The following is a 24,304-nucleotide window of genomic DNA, read 5'->3' as shown; positions in this document are numbered from 1 at the left end:
AAGATAAAAAAATAAGGGTCCATTGGCAAAAAATAACCCTCATTTTTGCTCAAATAACACGAAAATACATGAAACCTGTTAAATTTAGTTTCACAGCATTAATAACCAAGTAAAACAATTTTGCTTCAATAAGTAATTTTTAATAAGGTTGTTTGCCTGGGCTTTATCTCTTTATGTTTAACATTCAATGGAATAGATTTTCAATAATTCCTGAGCTTTTCCAGCCATTTTAATATTTTTGGAGTCATGATGTCCAACATAATACAACGAGAAACATGATTAACACATGTGACAATTAGGGATGGTCAGCAAAATTCACCAAAGTGTTTTTCGCAGTGAATTCACTGGGTTCACTGGCAACCTTGTTCCGAAAAAAAAGCATAGCGCAGTAGCAACCAAGTTGGATGTGTACTGTAAGCATACTCCACCTCACACTTTATGACAATGCCTGATCTGTTTTGTGCAGACGTGAATAATTTACAGCATATACATGCATGCGTGATGTCACTATCCGTTTGGTACTCCAGTGGGATTTGCAACCCACATGTGGTTAAAAAAACAAAAACATGCACTAAGTTTATTTGAGAGGTACACTAACTTACCATAATGAGAATATTATGAATACCAATGCAAACTGAGCACTGCTAGTGAGTATATAAGTGCTTATTTCTTTGCGCTCACTCATTTGCTATAGCGGCATGTGGTAACTGTGCATACTGGCCAAATGCATGCAAAATTAACCAGTCACCATGGCTGCAAATCAAAACAAAACCTGACCGCCTAGATTAAGAAGGAGAACATTTTATATAGGCATTGTACACATTTTGTAATACTGAAAGAAATCTATGTATTTTTGTGGTAATTACTGTTCATTATCCCAGAGTGGATATTTAGTATATTGCATGATACACAATTATACTACTTCTATCTTATTTTGATTGAAAAACAAACTCTGTCTCTCTCTCTCTTTGTCTGCTCCTGACGGAGGGGGTGTGAGCTGCCGCCTTCAACAGCTTTGTGCTGCGGTGCTTCGCATACTTAAAAGCCAAACAGCCCTATTGATTTGTTTGCTATTTCTCTATCTCTCTGACATGCTCTGCTCCTGACGCGCACTCCTTTGAAGAGGAAGATATGTTTGCATTCTTTTAATTGTGAGACGGAACTGTCATCTCTATCTTGTCATGGAGCACAGTTTAAACTTTTGAAAAAGAGACAAATGTTTGTTTGCAGTGTTTGAATAACGTTCCTGTCTCTCTACAACCTCCTGTGTTTCTGCGCAAATCTGTGACCCAAGCATGACAATATAAAAATAACCATATAAACATATGGTTTCTACTTCGCGGATTTTCTTATTTTGCGGGTGGCTCTGGAACGCAACCCCCGCGATGGAGGAGGGATTACTGTACCAGTACAGAGCACTTCCCAGCATCTGCAGCCATTAGTAAGTCATTCGAGACTTTTAGTAGGGCTGTCTCTGTGGAATGATTCTTTCGAAACCCTGATTGAAAAGGGTCCAAGATCTTGTTTGTCTCAAGAAAGGTGACCAGTTGTTGCTGAACAACCTTTTATACAATTTTTGAAAAGAATGGCAGTTTTGAGATGGGCCTAAAGTGTTTATATAACGGAGGGATCTAAATTAGGCTTTTTTGCAACAGGAGATGAACAACAGTATATTTAAAATACCCAGGAACACAACCAGAGTTCCGTGAACAATTAATAAAAAGATACCAGGTTAGGCTTAATCAGAGAAAATAAATCCTCAAGAGAAAAGTGGATTAAAAGAGTCAAAAACTGAAGTACTTGAGGGACTGGCATCTAGAATAGACAGGCATATGTGGAGAGATTGAGCTGCAACCATGGCTTTAATAACAAAATAATTAAAATGTCATCACAAGATTGCAAAAATATAAACCTCTAGCTTCCCTCACCATGTTGTTATATGTAAAAAGCAGATCTTTAAGATGTAGATGGTGCACCTCCAGATTAGTGGTCTTCCATAAACGCTCAACCTGCCAGCAGACACGTCTGAAACTACGGATATAACAGCAGACTTAGATGTTAATTTAACTGGGGCAACAATGTCTAGAATGTTGGTACAGACATCAAAAGGTCAGACATCAGCAATACAGGTACGACTAAGCATATCAGGAAATTGTGCACATGTATTTAATGTGTGGGGCCTGCAGCATTATGTTAATATTTAGCGAAGGAGTAATACTGAAAATAGAACTGAGGTAATCTAACAGAAACATAAAGGAGGTTTATACAGCATACAGTTAAAAAAGAGACTGCAATATTTTAAAGGTGATAACCATGAACTTTTTCTGAGCTGTAGATTCTTTTAGAAATGATAAAAAGAGAGTCCAAATAAAGAGACAAAAAAGACAAAATTTGACATAAGTGAGGTAATTGACAGAAATCTTGTTTTATAAAGAGACTTCACAATGAACGGTGTAAAAGAATAAAATAAATAAATAAATAATCCCAGACCATATATTCTTTTTGAAGATGTTCAAAAGCTTCAAACGTAAACGGACATGCCAGATGACTAAAGCCAACTTTTAAAGTTCTAATGAAGATGCCCAGGAAATAAAAGTTGGTCATGGAAAATGAAAATGAATAATCTTGATCAATGGATCTGTTGTTGGTAACTCAAAAAGCATAAAGGCTCCTATGGTGCAAATGGAATGGCATTAACTGCCATTGCAGCTACTCCAGCAGGAAACATTTACATGTGCAAGTTATATGGAACACTCATGTTATTACTGTAACATTTTTATTAGAAGAGGGAGTAAACAGCATAAAACCAATAATGATCACTTTACTGTAATCAGCCCTACCCACAATAACCCACATCTAACCTTCCCTCCGGAACATTAGTCAGCCACAAAATCACCCCATTAACATTGGTGGTCTGCTAAGGAAGTCAAACAGAAAGGTGATTATCTCCATGTAAACAAATACATCAGAGTTAACCGATTAGATAAATGCATTTATCTTTACTTATTTGGCAACTTACAATATTTGAAAGATACAGCTGGATGCATTTTCTTTGTTTATCCAATTGGAATGCAGGCAGGTGAAGAGAATTCCTGATGGTCAAACAGTTTCTAAAGTGGGATTTGAACCCATAATGCACTTGAAGACCAAAACCTTAACCACTACACCACACTACCTACTATTATGGACAGCTTCTGGATTCAGGCAGTACAGAACTCACTTTGGATTAAACAGGACAAAAATAACCATCAATGCCAAGTGTTTACAAATCATGTTACTTTTAATTTGAAATTAAAATAAAATTGGCAGTCACAAATTCCAAGAAAAAGAGAATGCAGCATGGATAAAAGTGACAAAAAATAAAACCAAAGATGCAAGGGTAACTATAAATGTATGAAGTATACAGTCAGAATATTATGTTTCACCAGGGTGTGTTCCTTGAATAATTTTTATTTTCCTTTTCTTGTCATCTTTGCTTCTTCTTAAATATTTTTCATGTGTTTAGTGTTACTATTTTGTATTGTTAATGATGATTTGTTTGTTATTTAAAAATAATATGTATGGAGTCTTTTCTTATATTCCCATTTTTCTGTGGGTGAAACCATAGAAGGTGGGGCCAACATCATGTCACTGTTGAGGGATCACCCTCAGCCAATATAATATTTCAGGCTGGGAATAGGTCTGTTGAAGAGCACATTTATCTGTTAATATATTCTTCTGGTTTCTGAATTTTCTGCTTCAGTCTTTGGATTCGACTTTTGAATAATGTATTAGCAATTGCTAGCTGTGGAATGCCTTGTTAGGCAAACCCTTTTGTCTCATTTTTGCTTTATTGTTCTTATTTTCTTAGATTCATATAAATGACTTAATTTATAAAGATTCATTGTTGGACTTGCCTCTCAAACCTCTTGATAGTTACTTTTGCTCGAAGGGCATTTTTACATATTTGGGACATTTAAAGGTGTTTTTTTCCCCCATTTCTGGGACATTGTAGGTCAAATCCTGCCTGTGGTGTTTGGGGCCAGGCTGCCTTAGGGAAGGTCTGTCTCTAGACTGGCCAGTGAAGATATTGACCTACTCTGTGGTCTTTTTTGGAGATTATCACCACCTTTTCTCCTGTCTGCCGTGCACTTGTTCAGGATACCCAGTGTCACATTTCTCCTCTTGGTTACCCTATGTTATGACAGTCATCATGAAATTAATTCAAGCGAACCCGGGTCTCCTAACTGCAAGGCAGCAGCGCTACCCACTGTGCCACCCCCTTTGCCTTATAATGTTCCTTATAATAATTCTTAATAAATCATGCAAAGAATAAACCTTACGGACACTACATTCTGTTTTGCTGATCACTATCACAGAGTTCAGCTCAATGTGGGGTTCAAAGAATCTATTTTTTATGATTTTCTCTGTGTAGGGATTTTAAGCCATTTTGATTGCTTAACATAGCCATCCTTTGTAACCCCAACTGGTCTCCTTCATTTTAGCAGCAAAAATTTTTACTCATTAAAGTTTCCCCTCTTAGAATATCATACAGAAATGCATCTTTATGCACAGAATTACATTGAAAACTCTCTGTTTTCAGCAAGTGTTTCCCCCCCATGTTCCACTATAATCCCATTTTAAATGTGTCCAACTTTCAGTTTCTTCTTTCCTCAGTTGTCATGTTTTTGGCCATTACAACCATCTAAAAGTGATTACCTATTTGGGCACTTTGCTTATGTACTTAAAAGCTCTCTTCTCTTGTTGAATATACTTGGCCAGAGAGATTCAGGTCTTAATCATGTTTTTGATGTTTCCACTTTCTTAAGAAGGAAAAGTAGATGTTCCAACTCTCAAATTTTTGCTCTCAGTATGATCCTAAGGTAATCTGGGAAACATATCAGCTGATGTGCAAAGCAGAATATTCATTTTAGAGGGGCAGACATAGGCAGAAAGGCAAAACAAGAAATGGAAGCAAACACGGTATGAACAGTTCAGTAATAATCAAACAGAAATGAAGATTCACAGGGTTAGGTAAGCTTAAGATCTAAATGCAAAACAAAGACAAAAAACCAGGAGACTTTAGTTTTAACAGTATACACCTAGGACTCGGTCTACTATCTGGCGTATTATTTTTCTATGTTTTCCATTTTCCTTGGACTGAATATTTGGTCTTTGTATTTTCAAGAAAGTTGTTAATGGAGAAGTGCCCATTTGCTCTCATGTCTCACTGTTAGTCTCTCTTTCCTTTTTTACAAAGACTGTAATGCTAATTAAAATGAGATGCATAATAATAAGGACTCAACAACTGATGTTTAACAAATATCCTACTTCCCTTTTGCAAACCTCTTTACCAACTTATCTTTATCGAGCTGAAGTTTAAGTCATTTTTCTTGTCTCCAGTGATTATGCCTCCTGCTGTATATTCAGTTTTGTTAGGGACTTTTACCGTTACTTTATTCCCAGACAGGTTTTATATCCTTCACAACTCACTCTTGTTCCTTTATTCACATCATCAGCTGCCTTAATCATCACCATTAAAAAAAAATGAAGTCACACCGAAAGCAAACACCTTTTACTCTACCAGCCACAGCGAAACTCAGTCTTGATTCTCTTGCAGTCTGAAGCACTCCTGCCTGCTGTACTTATAAAGGACTTTTTAGTATATGTGTTAATTTGCCCCAATTTCCAGTATCAAAACTTCTCAAGTGGAATATGTGCAAAGTGTCAGGTTCTTTGGAGTTTATAAAACATAACAGCTGACAAGTTCGCTTAACATCTCTTACTTGGTGAAACGGTCCCATCAAAGTCTCCACTCTCTTAGGAAACAGAGAGAGGACCAACTTTCTTAACAGCTTCTGGTGAACATCTATCACAACACATTCAAGAGCATCCTGTCTCACTGAGTGACTGTGTGTTTAGCCAGCTGTACAGACACTGAACGGAAGGAGCTGCGTGTCTGTTAGCTGACTGAAAAAGAAAGCTGGCGGCCTCAGCAGAGACACAACACACACATCATCCCATGTGTGATCCGCTGCCATCTGGTAGGCAGGATAGGGTAACCCAATCTCACACAAATTGACTGAAAATTAGTTTATTTTCCCAGAGTTGTGGCCTGCGTTACCATCTTGTACAACTACCACAAACTGATTTAAACTCTACCTTGGACTGTTATTATACATGCACACAATTCAGCCTCCAAAGGCTGAATCGGTTTATCTAATTATTTATTGCTGATTATTAATTTACTACTCCTTCTGTTGTAAATGCATAATTTTGGGTTATTTTCTTTTGACATATTGCTGCTTTTGTAAGAGATGTCACACCAAATTTAACTGTATGCAAGTATAGTGACTAAGATTACTAACTAGGTATTCTGTCAAAAAGAATTTAAAACATCCATATTCCGAATTTTCCTATTCCAGGAATGCATTGTGGACAGCTGATGCATATCCCTACAATGTCAGCTGCAAAACACGAATTACCCTGGGATAGGAACTATCAGTTTCAGTAAAGCCTCATCCACATCCACATTCATGATTACTAGAGTCTATTTATATTTGCTAGTAAAAACGTTTCTAAATCTGGAAAGAAACCAGACCATATGGAAACTTCCACACAAAGGAGAAAATGCAAAAACAAATATAGGCCTGACCAGAACTTAAGTGACTAGAGAGAAGAAGCAGCAGCGTTGATAAGTGCACCACCAAGTCTGCTCTGACTGATCTCTATACTAATAAATAGTTTTACATTCTGTAACACCTTGTCCTGATGGAAGCCACATAGTTAATAGCTGATCAAAGCAAACATGTAGCTCCCAAGTAGATACCTAGTTGCTCCGTAGACAACCAAGAGATAATCTCACCTTCATGTACTGAGCCTTCCAACAGTGGGCTGTGTCCTTGAAAAACACTTGTGTTTCGTATTAGCATTACTGTATAAATGACTAAAGAAGTTGTTCATTTACTCTGTCTATACCTGGTAAAGAATATGTTGCATAAAGCAGTGTGTTATACATATTACAGGAGTGCATGAATAATGAAAATCAAACCCAAATCACAGTTCAATCAAACCCTACTACCCCAATCCAACCATACCTGCTGCAGTTTGTAGTCATATATAATTTACCCTACATCTGCACAATAGATTTCCATCTTTTGGTGCTGTAAAACTGTTTGTTATTACTTCACAATAAACAAAATAAGGGCCCTCAGTAAAGTGCAGATGGTTGTGTCAAAATGCACTGCATTTGCAACAATTCCAGAGTTATTTGCTCATACCCCAGCTCAGGCATTGGCTGTATGGACTTAGAAAAGCAAGTTTACATGTGATCATATGGGTTTCCTCTCTATTCTAAACATATGAACATCACATTACAAATGTTTGGTGACCCTAAACTGGCCTGTTTTCAGTGAGTGTGTATGTCCAGTAGACTGGTACTCCATCTAGAGCTGCTTCTGGCTTGGTGCCTATTACCTTTGCACTGAATTCACCCCAATACATAGAAGTACTGGAAGAAATTGGTGGATATAAAGAAAATAAGAACCAAATTTAAAATAATGACATGATTTATCTTTCAAATAAGACTTTAATCAGGGGTGCCAACGGGCTGGGGGGGTTGCCAATGGGGAATGGAAACATTTGTTCTTGACTTGTGGGAGGCCCAAGTTTCACACAAGGTGAGGTCTGTGGTGGTGTGGTTAGCTCAGGGGGCAGTGTGCATTTGTGCTGCAGCATGGTGGAGTGACTTCTGGGTGTTAATGAGGTGGTCAACAGATCATGCATTCATGTGCAGACATGCTTGGCCTGGCAGATTGCCTCGTTGACACTCCACAGCTCTTAGAAAAGCACCTGTGCCTGCCAATATTTAAAAGGAGTGACTGAGAAGTAAGGGGATTACAAAGGAAGTTGGAGAAGGAAAGTGCGGTTCCAGGAAAGATCAGCGGTGCAAGCAAGAGGGCGAGGACAGAAGACAGGGCAGTTGAGCCCATGTGAGGGAGCAAAGAGAATGGCGCTCCAAGGGGGTGTCCCTGCTGAAATTAGTTATAAGAATGGGGACTTGGATGGACTTTCCGAGATCCAGGTGGCACAATATGGTGTATGGGATGACAGCTCAGTGCATTGCAGCCAAAGAGAGTAGGCAGGACAAGAGTCAGCTGATGGCGACCCATAGGTGTGAGCTGGAGAGAGACAGAGTGCGAGAGAGGGAGATAGAGCTGAGCGTTGTCTTGCCAAAGAGACTGACCAGATGCCTTGAAACATTCTAAAAGGAATCTTGAAGTATATATGGACTATTTTTAACCTTCACAACTGCACAGCCTTTTCTTTATGAATTATTTAATGAGACTTATTTACTTCCTGCACCGCACTTTATCATTTGTCTTTTGTTTTAGTAAATTTGCATGGTGCACTTTGACCTTTCAAAACAGTTTCTTGTTTCCCACTTGCTGCTGTACCCATCTCGTTTATGAACTACTATGGGGTCATTTGGACAGTTTTATGACAGGTATACAACCTCGACATTGACCCCTGATATTCAAGATCTATTCAGAAAAAGTTTTTGTAATATAGACAACAGTAAAAATATCAGCAAAAATGGCAATAACATATGCATGGTGCTATAGAAGAAGAATGCAGAACATAATGGCCTGAACTGAGTGGGGATTTATGCAAAATATCTCCCTGATTCTAGTACTCCTGAAATGTTATATATGTCGATAATGTTTTGTATTTGTATTAATGTTATAAAATTTTTATAATGTTCTATTAGTAATGGTCTTGTTAAATGGTTAATAGGTTTTGAGGCTAGGGCTGTGGAGGAGCCCATTAGCACAGTTCTGCCACAGGCCATGACATGTATAACAGTGTCCCTGCCCTTAGTATATAACACAAATAAAGTTGTTGTGAAAAGCATCCCTCAGAAACTGGCCCATTCCTAATTCATCCTATAAGTGTGCTGATACATCACCATATATTCAGCAAGAGTTCCATACACCTTTGTAGTCTTTAGAACATGAATATTGTATTTGCTCACTATATAAAATGGTTTTGTTGCATCATACTGTCATTATACTTACTGTTAATTCAATACGATTTCTACACTTGTCTTTAAAAAATGTTTCCCTGCTACTGAGTAATGGTTCTTTTATTAAAATTACTAAAAAATAAATACTATTTATTGTAATCTGTCTCTTCACTGGAGCTCACGCCAGCAGCACATACAAGCTAGAGTTTTATCCTAGACAGGATTTGAGGTCTTTATCACACACAGAAACACACACACACACAACACAGCATTTCCGAGTCACCTGAAGAAAAAATATATATTTGCTTTTGAATTTTGGGAAAAAAATGAGCCTCTTTAAATTACCATGAAAATGTACAATTGAGAATCTACATTTATCATAAAGAAATATAGTACTTCACTATTAATTTCAAAGCATTTGATTAAATCATTAAAAGCTTTCATTGTCCCGCAAATTAGTTCAGTTTATTATGAAGGCTTAATTTTTTCAACCCCACATGAAGTGCAAAGCAATCACTGATATCAGAATTCATATCCTCAAAAACTGAAGCAACAGTACTGTCAGTAGGAAAACATCTCACATGTGCTGTGTATTGACAGGTTGCTGCTAACTTATCAACCAGACACTTGTTCACTAAGGAGGACAAAGTGCAAGTGGCTAAAGCTTTATAATAAATTATGTGTCACCATCAGATTGGGGGTCAGTGGTTCTGCATTGAGCAAACTTTGCTTAAGTGAAATTCCCTTTAAAGTCTTGATTTTGCCCTTCCATAGGGTGGACACTGCAGAGTTTAGAACCAGTTTTAACACCCAAGTGGAGGTGAAGGCTCACCACTGCAGCACAACTATTAAAAAAATAATTAAGATAAAGGAAATAAAATAGTTTCACACTTCAGTTATCATTTTGCCCTGTGTTATTTCAAATGACAGACAGATGATTTTGCTATTTTCCTAAGCAGCATTAAACCACAATCATGCTGACCTGAAAAAGGCACCTTTTACAGTCTCATGAGAATCTGAGCTGGCATGGTAGACAGCTCAGGTACTGTGTACCACTTTTTACATTTAAAATTGCAAAAGGTTATACTTTCTACTGCTATTGTTTGCTAGTTTGTTCAACTTCATTACCATATTTTCCAATCCTGTTGTAACAGTCGGTGCAAGGCAATACTTTTATCCACATCCACAGACACTCATGGGACTGCACCTACACCTACACCTGCACCTACGGAAATTTTAATTTGCTTGTCAAAATGTCACAAAAAGCAAAAGTTTCAAAGTCTTACATTCCAGAGTTCAGCATATGTGCAGAGATCATAGACTTTCAGCTGCTGGTTATTTCCATTCTCACATAGCTGACATAGCCCAGCACTACAGTAGATGGGGATGGAGATGCAGATGCAGCTTTCCCCAACCACTTGCAACTTTTCCAAAATAGGTTGTCTCCAGTTCAATGTTGCCATCCAGTGCAATATTCATTTTACTGACAACTGCTTCATAATCTTACTCAGGACAGATATTCATAAACATACCTCAAAGGCCAATACAACTCATTCATTCCTCAATACCTCAGGAGGGAAAAATGACTTAGTCTTAACAATTTCATATAGTTATCTTAAATGACTTTGAATGCCTTGCCTACAAATATAAGAAGTCTTATTCTTGCAGCAGCTCCTCAAACAGTCTCTATGACAGGTGGTCATTAGCTTCTTCCAGCCCCAGAAAATGTGTGAAAATAATTATCACACTTCCAAGACCACTCCTACAATAACAAAGAGTTGATCTAGTAATCTATGGCCAGGAGGTGTTCAACATTACTGCTGCTAAATGTAAGGGCTGACTTCTGCTCAAAATCACCCTTTTACCATTTTCTGAGAGAAACTTTAAAGTCTATAACTGGACAAATCATTGGCCTCTCCTTAATAAAAATACCAAATCAGTGTTACAATCTAAAGGTTCTCTCTCCATCTTCAACACAACAATGAAGAGCTACAGTATACAAAACACTTTTACCTTTTCTACACATTCAGTCTCACAGAAGTGAAGCTTATGCCTTGACCTTAACCAAAGAAATTCACTGTTTTTTCATGATTGGGTTCTAGGATGACCCTAATCCAATACTCTAATCACACTGTCAGGACTGATTGCTATTGTAGTACAATATTTCATCTTTTCTTTTACATCAGTATCCCCAGGCAATTAAACAGAGTACCACAAAAAGTATGAGAGAAAGTTAGAATTGTATTAAGCATTACTCAAATATATAGTGCCATAAAGAAAAACAAAATAAAGTGTATGAACTAATTTACCTGGTATTACTAGATGTTTAGTGTTCTCAGGTGGCCCAGTTCTTGCATTGCTTGAAATGTCTGCAATAAGTAGAGCATTCTTGGATTCACCCCAACACACCTACTCACTGATCAGCAACTTTGCTTATCTAATAGAGCTCTTTACCAATATCCAAGGCTCATAAAATTAAAATCATGCTTCCAAAACCAGATGCTTTAGCTTACGCTGCCGACATCATAATTGGGAGCTAACAGTACAGAATGTCTATATAACTAATGGTAACATTTATCAACAAAAACATGCATAGCCAACCAATAGCTTACAATCAAAATACAGTATAGCAGAGCTAATCACACTATCTACTTAAAGTAAATATGTTTTCAACATAACAGAGTATTTCAGTATAGAAATAAAATAAAGCATCTTTTTAAAAGTCTACTTTTTAAACATTAAAAGAAAAGTCATTTTCTTTTCAGAAACATTATCTTCATTTCTCCAATAGAAACCTAAATCAATCGAATGAATTCAGGGTTGCCTCCTCAGAGTGCAACAATATGAATGACTAAAGTCACAATTTCCCTCTCTATTGTACTGTCTGCCTCTCCTGAGTCATCACATTATTAGCCAGAAATGCACTGAAGTTACAGAAAGTCATTCTCCATAGATTCACTAAATGTCACGGCATTGGGGCCTTGCTTTGGTTACTGGTGCATCTTCAGCAGACTATTCCACAGATAACTTTTGGTAAAATCTGTGCATGGATAGCCTTACTCTTTCATTTGACCATTTCTCCTCACTGTTAGTATTGGACAGTGAGCTTTAGAGATTCTGAAATAACATGGACTGAATGTGTCCAGGCCAAAGTTACTTGCAGCTTTGTTTCTTACTGATGTGTTCAATTCAAATTCTACCTCCACAGACATATACCGGAATGTCCAAAGGCATTCTTTCCACCATTTAGAATTTTCCAAATGCATCTTTTCACTTCTATAATGTTTGTACTTTTTAAGCTCAGAGTCGATTTGAGCAGTTCAAACAGTTGTAATTTAGAGAAGGATTCACTTTGAAACTATCTTAAAAGATTTTGTCTCAGCAAATTCCCTCATGGTTGAGATTCCTTGATGTACTAAATTAACAGCAACGCTGCTGTCCATTTATCCTTGGAATTTATTGAATTTAACTCCTTGTCATTTTACTGTATACCAGTTGCTAGGAAAAACACAGCTGCATCCTGATCCTGAGGCAGTTCCTAAATGCCTATATTGTTTTTTTTTCTTCATGAAAGTGTTCTATCCCACCTTGTCTATTTATTCATTCAAAAGAATAAGTGGCTCAATATACGCAATCCTGACTCCCCTCATTAATGCAGTGAATGTACAACCTTGATTTGCAGTCCTCAAAAACAATACAATTTAAAGAAAAACTGGGAAAGATGAGAAGAGGAGCCTCTAAAAACCTCATTAAATAATGAAAGAAAGACTCGAGAATAAGAAACACAGCTATATTCCAACAAAAAATTAATGGAACATATAAATTGTGATGATCTAAATGGTGTCCTCTAGCAGTGGGCAGTATAGCCTAAAATCCACATCATGATATATAACTAAAAATTCTAACATTTTTAATGAATACTGGAATGATGTATTTGCATATACTTTTCAGGCTGAAACATATTTTTAACAAATAAATGTATTAACGACTAACTATCTGCACAGGCCCACCTTTATCCATTGAAACGCTTGTTAATGCATTGCTTCTCAAATTGATTTGATGGCATTCACTTCTCTTTCTTGAACCACAGCTTTTTCATATTCTCTCTCCCTGACTGAAACTTCGGTCTTTAAACATACATATATTGTCTAACATATTTAATCCAATGCAGAGTTGTGGGGAGCCACAGAAAACATCAATTCACCAATCAGGTGGAGCCACAAATCATTCTGGGTAATACCATATATATTTACATATAGGTCAGGTCTTGAAACCCGAAAAAATTGATCATAAAATCAGACCCCGACTTATACGCCCATTCAAAAATACAACCCTTACATTTTTTTTTTTACATCCTCTTGCTTCCTCCAGTCTTGCATCAGTTTCTCAGATACATCAAATTTTATTGCAGCAGCGCATTTACCAATTTCTTTTGCCACTTCAACAACTTTTAATTTAAAACCAGCTTCATACGTCGCTTCGGAATAGTTCAGATATTACCGTGTGGTCATGGAGTCACAATACATAGAAAAAAAGGTAGTATGCTCTGTGGTTACTCTCTCAGGTGGGCGTTAGCATATCATAATCTCTTGGACCAACAGCAAGAGTTTTCCGCATTCAACTTATATGACCGACATTATAAACTACCAGAAAATATACGATAAAATCAAGCTCCGATTTATCCGTGGGAGAACTTAAACACGAGTGTACACGGTATTCTTAAATGGGTAGGCTCATTTATTATATGCAGTTCATATGCAAGTTCATACCCAAATTACTTTTAAATAACTAATAAAATCACATAAAATCACTTTTTCCCCTTTACATTTTCTGTGTATAGATTTGCACAACTTTTGATACAAAGTGCTTTAGTTTTAGGTGCATTTTGCCAGGTTTCCCTAATCCTTAGTATGCTGGTAAATTTTTTTTTTTTAATCCATAATCACAAAAAGAATTTCACTTGGCCACTCCTAATCTCATTATATCTAGAAAATTTCACTAAATTAGCAACACTTTTTCATCAATTTTCTCATGCTACCCTTTATAGTACATGGTTAAGGAAATAGGAGCCTATCCTAACATCAATTGGATCAAGTCAAAAGCCAGCTCTATATAAGATAGTAGTATATTACTGGGCAAAATCATGTATGCACATACGCTAACAACCATATTAATAAGATATCGTTTGACTATGAGAGGAAGCTAAAGTCACTAGAATAAATGAACTTCAGCACTGGAAAATACAGGCTCCACACAGAGGGAATCCCAAGTAAAAAAATCAAACAGAGGTCAAGTGTTGTAAGACAGCAATACTATCACACAGACCACATTACATTGCACTCCAGTTCTTTAAACTTTTGCAAAAAATGTGGATGAAAATATATTCAATTACTTAAAAATAAATGAAATAAAAATAGTGGAAGTCCAGGGAAAGGTACAACATCTGAGACAATTGCTTTCATTGTGGACTCATACATTGGATGCGTTTATTTAATACCAAGATGTGATTCTTTGCTTTAACTCTTATAATACAAATTAACTGTAAATTAGCCATTTCCAAATTACCTTAACTAGTAGTGAATAAATTTCCTGTATGAATTTCAACTTACTATAAGTCTAATGTACGCTGCTATGCTATATATACAGTTTAAAAATTCCAAAGCAAAAAAATTAAATATAATAGCCACATATAAAACTTACTGTTGCATCTGGACAGTTTCAGAGGGTGAGCCAGAAACTGGAATACTGTAAAAAGAATTAGAGGAATGTTAACAGCATTAAGGAGAAGCATTATTAAATGTTCCAAAAACTAAGACACATTATTTGACACAATTCAATTTGTTTTAAATTATACTAACGTGAAATAAAATAAAATAAAAAAAAAAGGTTTCCGTTATAAATGTTACAAAGCCAGAGATTCCTTCATGTTATTCAAATGCTGATAAGCATAAAATACTTAAGAAATTTAGCAAATGAATACAGACCGCTCAGTTAACAAAGCTTGTTAGGTTGGCCAATAACTTAATTCTCCCTAAGTCTTACTTTTTATTTTCTTAAATTTCCATTACAGTATCTAATTTAGCATGTGATTTAGCATTTTTCTTTTCAGATTTCAGGAGACTTTGTGCAACAAAAGTGTTCTTTCTTTAAATGTTCACTGTTAAAAGCAGCAGAAACTCACAGAAATGAATGGGAAAAGCAAACAGTATATATAAACAAGTGGCTTTTTAAAAATATTTGACTGAAATACATGCAAAGCAAATTACTTCATTTAATCACATTAATCCATCCATTTTCCAACCCGCTGAATCCAAACACAGGGTCAAGGGGGTCTGCTGGAGCCAATCCCAGCCAACACAGGGCACAAGGCAGGAACCAATCCCGGGCCGGGTGCCAACCCACCGCAGGGCACACACAAACACCAAGCACACACTAGGGCCAATTTAGAATCGCCAATCCGCCTAACCTGCATGTCTTTGGACTGTGGGAGGAAACTGGAGCGCCTGGAGGAAACCCATGCAGACACAGGGAGAACATGCAAACTCCACGCAGGGAGGACCAGGAAAGCGAACCCAGGTCCCCAGGTCTCCCAACTGTGAGGCAGCAGCGCTACCCACGGCGCCACCGTGCCGCCATATTTTGTTTTTTCCACTTTATATATCTATAGCCTGGAACAGTACAAGATCAACTTTCTCCTTTATATCTTCATATATACTTGCTTTATCTTGTCCTAATGTTTAGACAGTAACATAATTTAAACCTCCTGTATATTCAAAACTACTAATTAAAATGAAAGCATTCTTTACTGTAATTAGTGTTCTTGCATGTACCACAGATTATGGGATGTTTGCCTACAGCAGCTCTTGTTGGGAGATATTTAGAAAATTAGAAGCCAGCTAGTGACAAAAGGGGAGTATCAATTAAAAATATTTACATAAGTAATAGGAATATTGAGTAAAAGATATATTTGAAAATGCATTAGGGTGAAAGCAATACATGCATAGAAGGGTTTACACAGACTTTAGATTGGATTTTGCATGGTATTCCAAATTGGGGGAGATTTCCTCTTGAAACCCTTGACTCCATCATTACCCTCCTCCTCCCCTCCAACTTCACTTCAATTCAAAAAGACACAGTTATGGGACAAATAGAGAATTTAGAATGTGTGCTTCATGCAGGACTCTTTCTAGACATGTGCCTGTTAGTATTGTGGTAGGCTCCTTCTTTGAACAAAACAACTCTTAGCAGGAATAATATGCTTAGAGAAGATGGATGGATGGAGAATATTACAGAACATACTGTCTCAAATTATATTATTATTATTAAGGAGAGAGGTCTATACAGATAAATCCATTATAAGCAGACAATGGAGGTACATCTTTAGTTATGAGTAGAGGTGGGCGGTATGACCAAAATTCTATATCACGGTATTTTGCTAAATTCTGCCGGTTTCACGGTATTAGACGGTATTTTTTTCCCCATGCATGAGTGGATGTTAACCACATTTTCCACTGCAATTACTGGCTAAGAATAACCTATTAGACTGTTATGAGAATTGTACATTGTACAAGACGACATTTTAATGTGCACACAAGTATTAATCCAGGTTTGCATGGCCCCATAAAGTGATAGTTTTCAAGGGGGTGGCACTAAAGAGAAGGAATCACATTGCATGACAGATGCAGTCAAAATATATAACCTTTAATTGAACAAATTTTGCAAAAGCTTAAACTATGATTTTTGACAACATATTTTCAACCATCCAAAGAGGCATTTAGACTTAGTAAAATATCCAGAGGTGTTTGTCAAAAGTTGGATTGCACTGAACACGTCTTAGAAAAGGAATAAATAGTAAATATTTTTTGTAAACCAACTACACTTTCTGTTAATGTTAACAATCTCTGTCCACTGACACGTTAAAGTGACTTTTTAAACAATTTTACCATCATTAAACTGCATAATATTTAAACTAATAAATAATAACAATAAAATACATAATAGTATTACTGATAGTTGCACCATTACTTCAAGGCTTCAAGCCCAGGTGCATTACACAGTATTCACCAAATTAAAATAAAATAAAACAAGTGCAATCTTGGTGATGACATCTTACCAACTGTACCACCATTTAGGCAAACTGCATTAATATGGACCTTGCTTCAAGCTAAGCTATATACATAAATAATAAAAACTGCAACTTGCATTTATAATGCTGTTTGTGGTATAGCCCTATGGAAGCGCATTAGGGCCACTGTGAAGAAAAAAAAATATGGACACAGAAGAAAAAAACAAACTATATGTCGAGAATAAATTCGACATGTTGACTATGTCAAGATTAAAGTCGACATTTCCACTTTATTCTCAATTTATTTTATAATTAAAGTAGAATGTTGTAAACTAAACTTCATCCTAAAATCAATGTTTAATCTCCTAGATTTTCTCAAACCCCGTCACAAGTTAATGCAGCACATCAAATACTTTGTGTTAAGTGTTCCCCGACCCAGTCGTTAATCACTACGCTTCTTAAACTGACTTCCTCTGCACTAAGAGCAGGCGCCTGCAGCAATCACCGCACAGAATCCATTCACTTCATGATATTCCTGCTCTCTACCAAAACGACACGATAATTACCAATCACCACACGATAAACGTCTTTGTGAAATTAAAACTAGTTATTAACTTAGCCGACGGAGTGTTCAGAACTTTAAAAATATCTTCGTTATACATGTTTAATTATGCCATCCATTCAGAGTTGCGCCCATCTCTGAACGAGTCGATAGCACATCGCAGGATGAATACAAGCAAAACATACATTAGCAAGTACAAAAACAAGTACAACTTGGCTTGCAGTATTATCCAGTAGTATAGAAACAGTATTTACACATCTGGCCTTTTAAAACTAAAGTATCTCCAGGCGACGGATGTGACTCCTTTTTTTCGGCAAAAGTTCTTCTGTTCATCACATGTTCAACTTTACTTTTAGTTCAGTTTCGGAATGCTGTCTGTCCATTTTCACCGCGCGGCATACCTATGCTACCGCCCACTATTTGGTGGTGTAGCAGTGAAAAAGAGCCCTAGTACAACAAATCTGTGTTTAGCGGTGTAGCAGTGAAAAAGGTCCCCACTTAAACAGTTTCCCGCTGCGCCACGTTCCGAACGTCGTTTAGGCAATTTAAACCAGTGTAAGAAAAATCCATATCATAAAAAAGATAAAAAACGGTTTTCGGTATGAACTAGTACACCGCCCAGCACTAGCTATGAGAACAGAACACACAAACAGTGCTTAATAGCAGCCTTTTATCATACATAATACGTATAGTTTCAGAATTTGCATGCTAATAGGAACTCACCTTTGTTTTATTTTATACCAGGCTAAGGCAAAAACTGTCATGGCAAGCATCAACAATATAATTCCAGAAGCAAGTATACCGTTGTATGATCTAGAAGCTGAAGCAATAAAAGTCAAAAGATATTATAAATATACTGTTGAGAGATTATAGCACACAAAAAAATGACATATTAATATAAGATCAATGACAGATGATTAACATATAATCTTGGTGGAAGAAAATAAACCTAAAACCTGGGGCACATGGACTGTCATTATATGTGCATGAAATAGTGGCCTCATGTACATGGGAGTCTTCTGATAGTAAAGCTTGATTAACAGCTTAGCAGAATCAACATCAGCACGGTGATTTCCAAAAGACTTACATTTCTAAGAACTGAGTATAGCAACAGCAGATTTAAGAAAAAAAAAAAGTAACTGATAATGTCTTATAAAAAGGTATCCGTCTGCATTATATAGTGAGTGAACAAAAATTTGCCATCAGCTTTATAGCATATTGCATCCTGCATTTTGCCTTGAGAGTTGTTGTGGTGCTCTGCGCCTACACTTGGTGAGAAGTACTGTGCAATAACAAAGTAGTCTGTACTGTTGGATTATATTTCTGAGGCGGCCATGATTGGTTGGCCATCTAGCTCTGTGAAGAGAATTACTTGCATTCTGTTTTGTGTGTTGCATCTACGCCATTTTTGCATGTCCCACCTACCTGGAGGAAGGGGGTCTCTCTCTGAACTGATCTTCCCAAAGTTTTTTTTTTTTTTTGGAGTTAGTTTTTTTGTCTTCTTAAAGAGAAGGCTGGGGTACTATCAGAGCAGGGCCTGTTAAAGCTCATTGAGGCATTCCTTCTGTGAGTTTGGGCTATACAAGAAATAAATTGTTGTTGATATGGGTTTAGGAATGTGAGATTTTGAGAACTCTTGGACAATGGCAGAGATGTATTTGCATTGTAGACAGAGAATGTGCATTTTTATATCAGCATACATTTGCTCAGGTAAAAAACAGTTATTTATGTACTTGTTGCTCCATAATTACAAGATGTTACTGCTCCATTTACTGACTTGTTTTTGCCTCAACACTTCCTACATGTGTCACAATCAACTGCTTAACTTTGAATTGTTGGTATTACATGATGAATGAAAAAAAGAACACAGTTCATCACAGAGCAAAGATTAAAAGTGTCTACTTTTATTAATTTCACTAATAATTAGATTTAAAAATATTAGAAACGTAATAATTGCAAAACAGACGGATTCTGTTTTTATGCTTTTGTGCATTCAATGCATCAAATTCTTTTAGTAAGATAAGAAGTAAAAGATGGATTCTATGTGTATCACTGCACAAATAATACATCAACTTATAATCTGTACTACCAAGAAAACTACTGTACATAGGAAGTACTTTCTTCTACTTAGAAGTAAAGCCAGTTTATTGTCATTATATGCATAACAATAATTATACTTACTGAAATAAAAATATAGTGAGGCAAATCCAGAGCCTTTTGAATTTACAGCTTCACAGAAGTAAAATCCATTTATGCTGGGTGTTGGCTCTTTAATGATCATCCTACTTCCTTCTGTCTGTATATTTTTAGTTTCAAGAATCCTCTCATTATCCCTAAAACAAAACAATGATTTTGGAAACATAAAAAGCAAAATAAATAAAAAACATTTAAAATAAAACCCAAGGGTTTTGGAAACATACTTTGCAACATTTTAAATACAAGGGTGTGCTTTACTTTCACACAGACTGCATTTAGATAAGAATACAAAAAAGTCTATGCAGGAGAGAAAAAAACAGCTTGTATAGGATCAACATTATCCTAGGCAGACCTCACACATTATCATATCACAGTAAAATGTTCATATTTTTATTTTGTGCAGTATCCTTAAAAGGGTAGTCAGTAAAAAACACAATGCACTAAAAGTAAAATCAAAAGCATCTAGAAAAGAAGATGGTTTAGGTGAGGAAAATGTCTGTGCACTCTTCATTGAGAAATAATCCTTTATTATTATGACTATAAAACATTTATTACTGTTAGTTCAAGAATTTGTTTCTACAATATGCCAGAGGAGCACAGTATGCAGTGCTGAACATTTGTGATGGATGTATGCCCATCCCACATTCATTATTCATTTTACACTAGTGACTAAGGCAAATGTGTTTTTAAACAAATGGCCACTTTTCAAATCTTTCTTTTGCATACTGATATCTACTATTTGCTTGCAGTGGAATGTCTTTCATGAATACATTTATAAGAGATTTTTGCACTTAATACATATATTGAAAGACTAAAATGAAAGAGAATGTTGAATCTTCATACAATTCAATTCAATTGAAATTAATTCAGTTCAACAGGAAATGCATGTTTAGTTATTTCTTGACTTTAAAATGGCTTTATATGAGTGCTAGAGTGGATGTGTGAGTGTTCCCTGCAATAACTGAAGTGATGGGCGTTAGTTGCTTGTCACCAGACAGCTATCAACAGGAGATGATGTAGGTACAATAAGAGTAGACAGCAAGGGAAAAACTTTCAGGTCACCATCAATGTGCTTATGAAAGGTCATGTTTATTTAAGAAAAAGTCATTTATTTCTACAAAGCAATCAGATAATAAATAATATGTGTATTCAGTTGCTACATGTTTGGTAACTGCATCTTACAACATCAGACCAATTAGCTTAGGGTACACTGTAAAGGCTATCTGTGCATTGCAGTAAAATCTGTGCCATTAGTGATAGTCTTGTTTGTTGCTGACTAAAGATAGAAGTTTTAAACTCTCCAAAGCATTTAAGGCATTTAAATATACACGGTTATATTTTCTGTGCAAGGTTATTATCGTTAATGAAAACAGTAACTAAAATAATTAAAAAGAATTTTGTTAATCAAAATAATAATGAAACAAAACCTGAGTCAAAATGATAACTAAACTGAATTTAAAAACACACGTTGGAAAACTGAAATAAAATTAAAAATGGTAGAAATGATATGCATATTGTCTTATATATTCTTTAAAATAAACCAATTACAGTAGCCTACTGTTGACTTTTCTGTCAACTTAATGCTCATCTAAAAGCTAGAACAAAAGCTACATTGAAATAATTCTCTAAAAGATATACATTGACAATTATTAAATTAAATTAACAGCTAAGATGACACAATAACAACTGGTAAGAAACATTATCATTAATATTTAATATCTGGAGTGGGATGACCAGTCACAATAAAGTATCTAGAATTACTACTTGGGAGTGAGGCATAGGGAACATTTAAATTCCTACCATAATCTCCCCAAAACTGGTAACACATTGAGGTTAAATTTCCAAACAAAATGGAAACCATTTCTTCAGTTAATTAGGATATTCAGTTTTTAATTTTAAATAAATGTTTTCACTCTGCCATTATGGGTTATTTAGAATAGAGTGATGGGCAACAATGAAAAATGCATCCATTTAAGATTAAATCTACAACACATTTTAAGCTGTGAAAAGCTCCTAATACTTTTATATATTATAATTGATTCTGCCAAAGCACAATTTGAAATTTTATATTAGATATATATATATATATATATATATATATATATATATATATATATATATATATATATATATATATATATATATATCAGTATATATATGATTCGGTGGCAACTGGGCAACAGTCAGCTCGGCGAAAGACAATTCGGCGAAGCAACAATTTGGAGAAATACAACTCGGCGACATCCTTTACCAGTTAGGTTCAAAGAGATTTTTTAATTATATTTAAATGACAACATGATTTAAAATGTTGAAAATAAATTTATATAATTGACGAATGAACTTTATTCTGCAGATGGAACAAACTATCTTACATTATCTTCTGCAACCAAAATTGCTAATCTTTTATATAAAAATTGTATTGATTGTAATCGTATGATCATGTTTTTTAGAATACAAACAGTGACCTGCGAGTATGGCTTAAGGAATATCTTTACTCTCAACATACTGGGACTCTCATAAAGCAGGTGATTCTGTGGATTTTCCTGCGCCCTACGTTGTCATTTAAATTAAAAAAATGTCTTTGAACCTAACTGGTAAAGGATGTCGCCGAGTTGTCTTTTCGCCAAGATGTCTGTCGCCCAGTTGCCCCGGATCAATATTATATATATATATATATATATATATATATATATATATATACACACATACATACATACATACAATGTAATATATATATTTTGTCGCAGGAGGCTGGGAGACAGACCTGACTGGGACACCTGGAAGGACCGGTAGGTGGTGTATTCGTCCTCCGGGCCACGAGGGGGCAACCGCCCTGGATCGGGAGAGGACCACGGGAGAGGAGCAAGGAGTCTCAAGCCCATCGGGGCCCGTGGCCCCCGCCTCAGGGTGCCCGGGGAACGTGTACTTCCACCACACCCAGGAAGGTGAAGGATGATCCTGCCAGGGACGCCCGGAGTGCTTCCGGGTGCAAAAGCAGCACTTCCGCCACACCAGGAAGTGCTGTCGGAAGAACATCAAGCACCTGGAGCATATCCGGGTGAGAATAAAAGGGGCTGCTTCCCTCCAATCAGAGAGTTGGAGTCGGGAGTGGGAGCAGGACGAAGCTCCTGTGGAGAGAGAAAAGGTGGGCCACGGACAGAGAGAGAGAAGCCCGGAGGAAAGGTGATTGATGCGAGGAGCACAGTATGCTGTGCAGGACAGTGTTGTGTTTATTGGAAGGCAAATAAATGTGTGTATTTTATAAAGATGTGTTGTCTGTCTGATGGTGTCCGGGCATGTCTCACAATTTATTATATATATTATATATATTATATATATATATATATATATATATATATATATATATATATATATATACACACATATACATACATACATACATACATACATACATATATATATATACTGTTTATATATGTAAATGTGAAACAGTCTGGAGTTCAAAAGTTAGAGTTCAAGTAAAAAACTGCCTTATTTACAGTAAAGATGAAGTCTTTGACGTCATATACAGTTATATATTTTACATATTGAAACTTCAGTTGTAGGCCCCACAAGGATGAAGAGATTAAGTAATGGAGAGATGAAAAGAAAAGGGAATTCAACAGGTAGTTTTCCTTAAAAAATACAGTAAACATCCATATTAAAATTACTTAATTAGTTAATATGCAGTTAAATCACATACTTTCTCCATGTATAATGAGAAGCTGGGGGGTTAGCATCTGCTTCACAGTCAGCTATAACCTCATTTGGTTTTTCATCCACAATGAGTACTTTAACAACTGGAGCATCTTAAAGAGGAAAAAGTAATGGTGAGCTAGGGCTGGAAAAGAATACATTAAATAATAGTTAGCTGTTTTTAGAAATTTGAGGCATTTAAGATGAATACTGTGTCTCATCATCCTGTTTCTTGTTTTAACCATCCCATCACAGGTTGAATACACTCACACACAAACACACACTAGGATCAACTTAGTGTTCTTTGGACTGTGGGATGAAACCAGAACTTCCAGAGGAAACCCATGTGGACATGGGGAGAACATGCAAACTCCATGCTGGGAAACCTCGGGATGTGAACACTGGTCTCTGTTCTCTGAGGCATCAACAATTCCACTGTGCCTCCATGCCAAACACTCATAAAGTTTAAATATAAAAAACATTCTCTAATTGTATTTATAATCTTTTGTAACAGATATTGTAATGATATCAATTCTAGTAAGTTTGTAAAGATAGGGGCGTCATTCCTTATAGTCATTTTAATTTTCCTGGTGAGAGCTGCATCACTTTCCATTAATTGTAAAATGTTTTGAACAAATTACTAAGAAGAGGACAAACTCACATAGACCTTGTCTGATTCAGCATCTGGTCTCCTTCAAAAGGCAAACAGCTGTGATGGCAAACAGCAAGACAAATGCCTAGGCAAGATGGTAGTAAATATCCACTTTTCTATTTGATGTTA

At 36.2% G+C, this 24,304-nt stretch overlaps 1 protein-coding gene and 1 long non-coding RNA gene across 2 annotated transcripts in view; both read right to left on the bottom strand.

Moving 5' to 3' along the window:
* Window positions 1-14,898, bottom strand: part of LOC127527443 (uncharacterized) — a 31,043-nt gene extending 16,145 nt beyond the window's left edge. Inside the window, exon 1 of the long non-coding RNA XR_007934746.1 lies at window positions 14,705-14,898. This is a non-coding gene — a long non-coding RNA (uncharacterized LOC127527443). The remainder of the gene's footprint in view (window positions 1-14,704) is intronic.
* A 3,434-nt stretch (window positions 14,899-18,332) lies between these two features.
* Window positions 18,333-24,304, bottom strand: part of LOC114650877 (nectin-1-like) — a 30,509-nt gene continuing 24,537 nt past the window's right edge. The window contains exons 4-6 of the mRNA XM_028800785.2: window positions 23,531-23,636; window positions 19,813-19,964; window positions 18,333-18,451 (exon numbers count right to left, since the gene is read on the bottom strand). Of these exons, the coding sequence (XP_028656618.2) occupies window positions 18,351-18,451; window positions 19,813-19,964; window positions 23,531-23,636 (359 nt within the window). The 3' untranslated portion in view covers window positions 18,333-18,350. The remainder of the gene's footprint in view (window positions 18,452-19,812; window positions 19,965-23,530; window positions 23,637-24,304) is intronic.

This window comes from Erpetoichthys calabaricus, chromosome 4 (genome assembly GCF_900747795.2).
Source record: "Erpetoichthys calabaricus chromosome 4, fErpCal1.3, whole genome shotgun sequence".
NCBI classification, from domain to species: Eukaryota; Metazoa; Chordata; class Cladistia; order Polypteriformes; family Polypteridae; genus Erpetoichthys; species Erpetoichthys calabaricus.
This window is presented reverse-complemented; position numbering and strand designations above follow the sequence as displayed.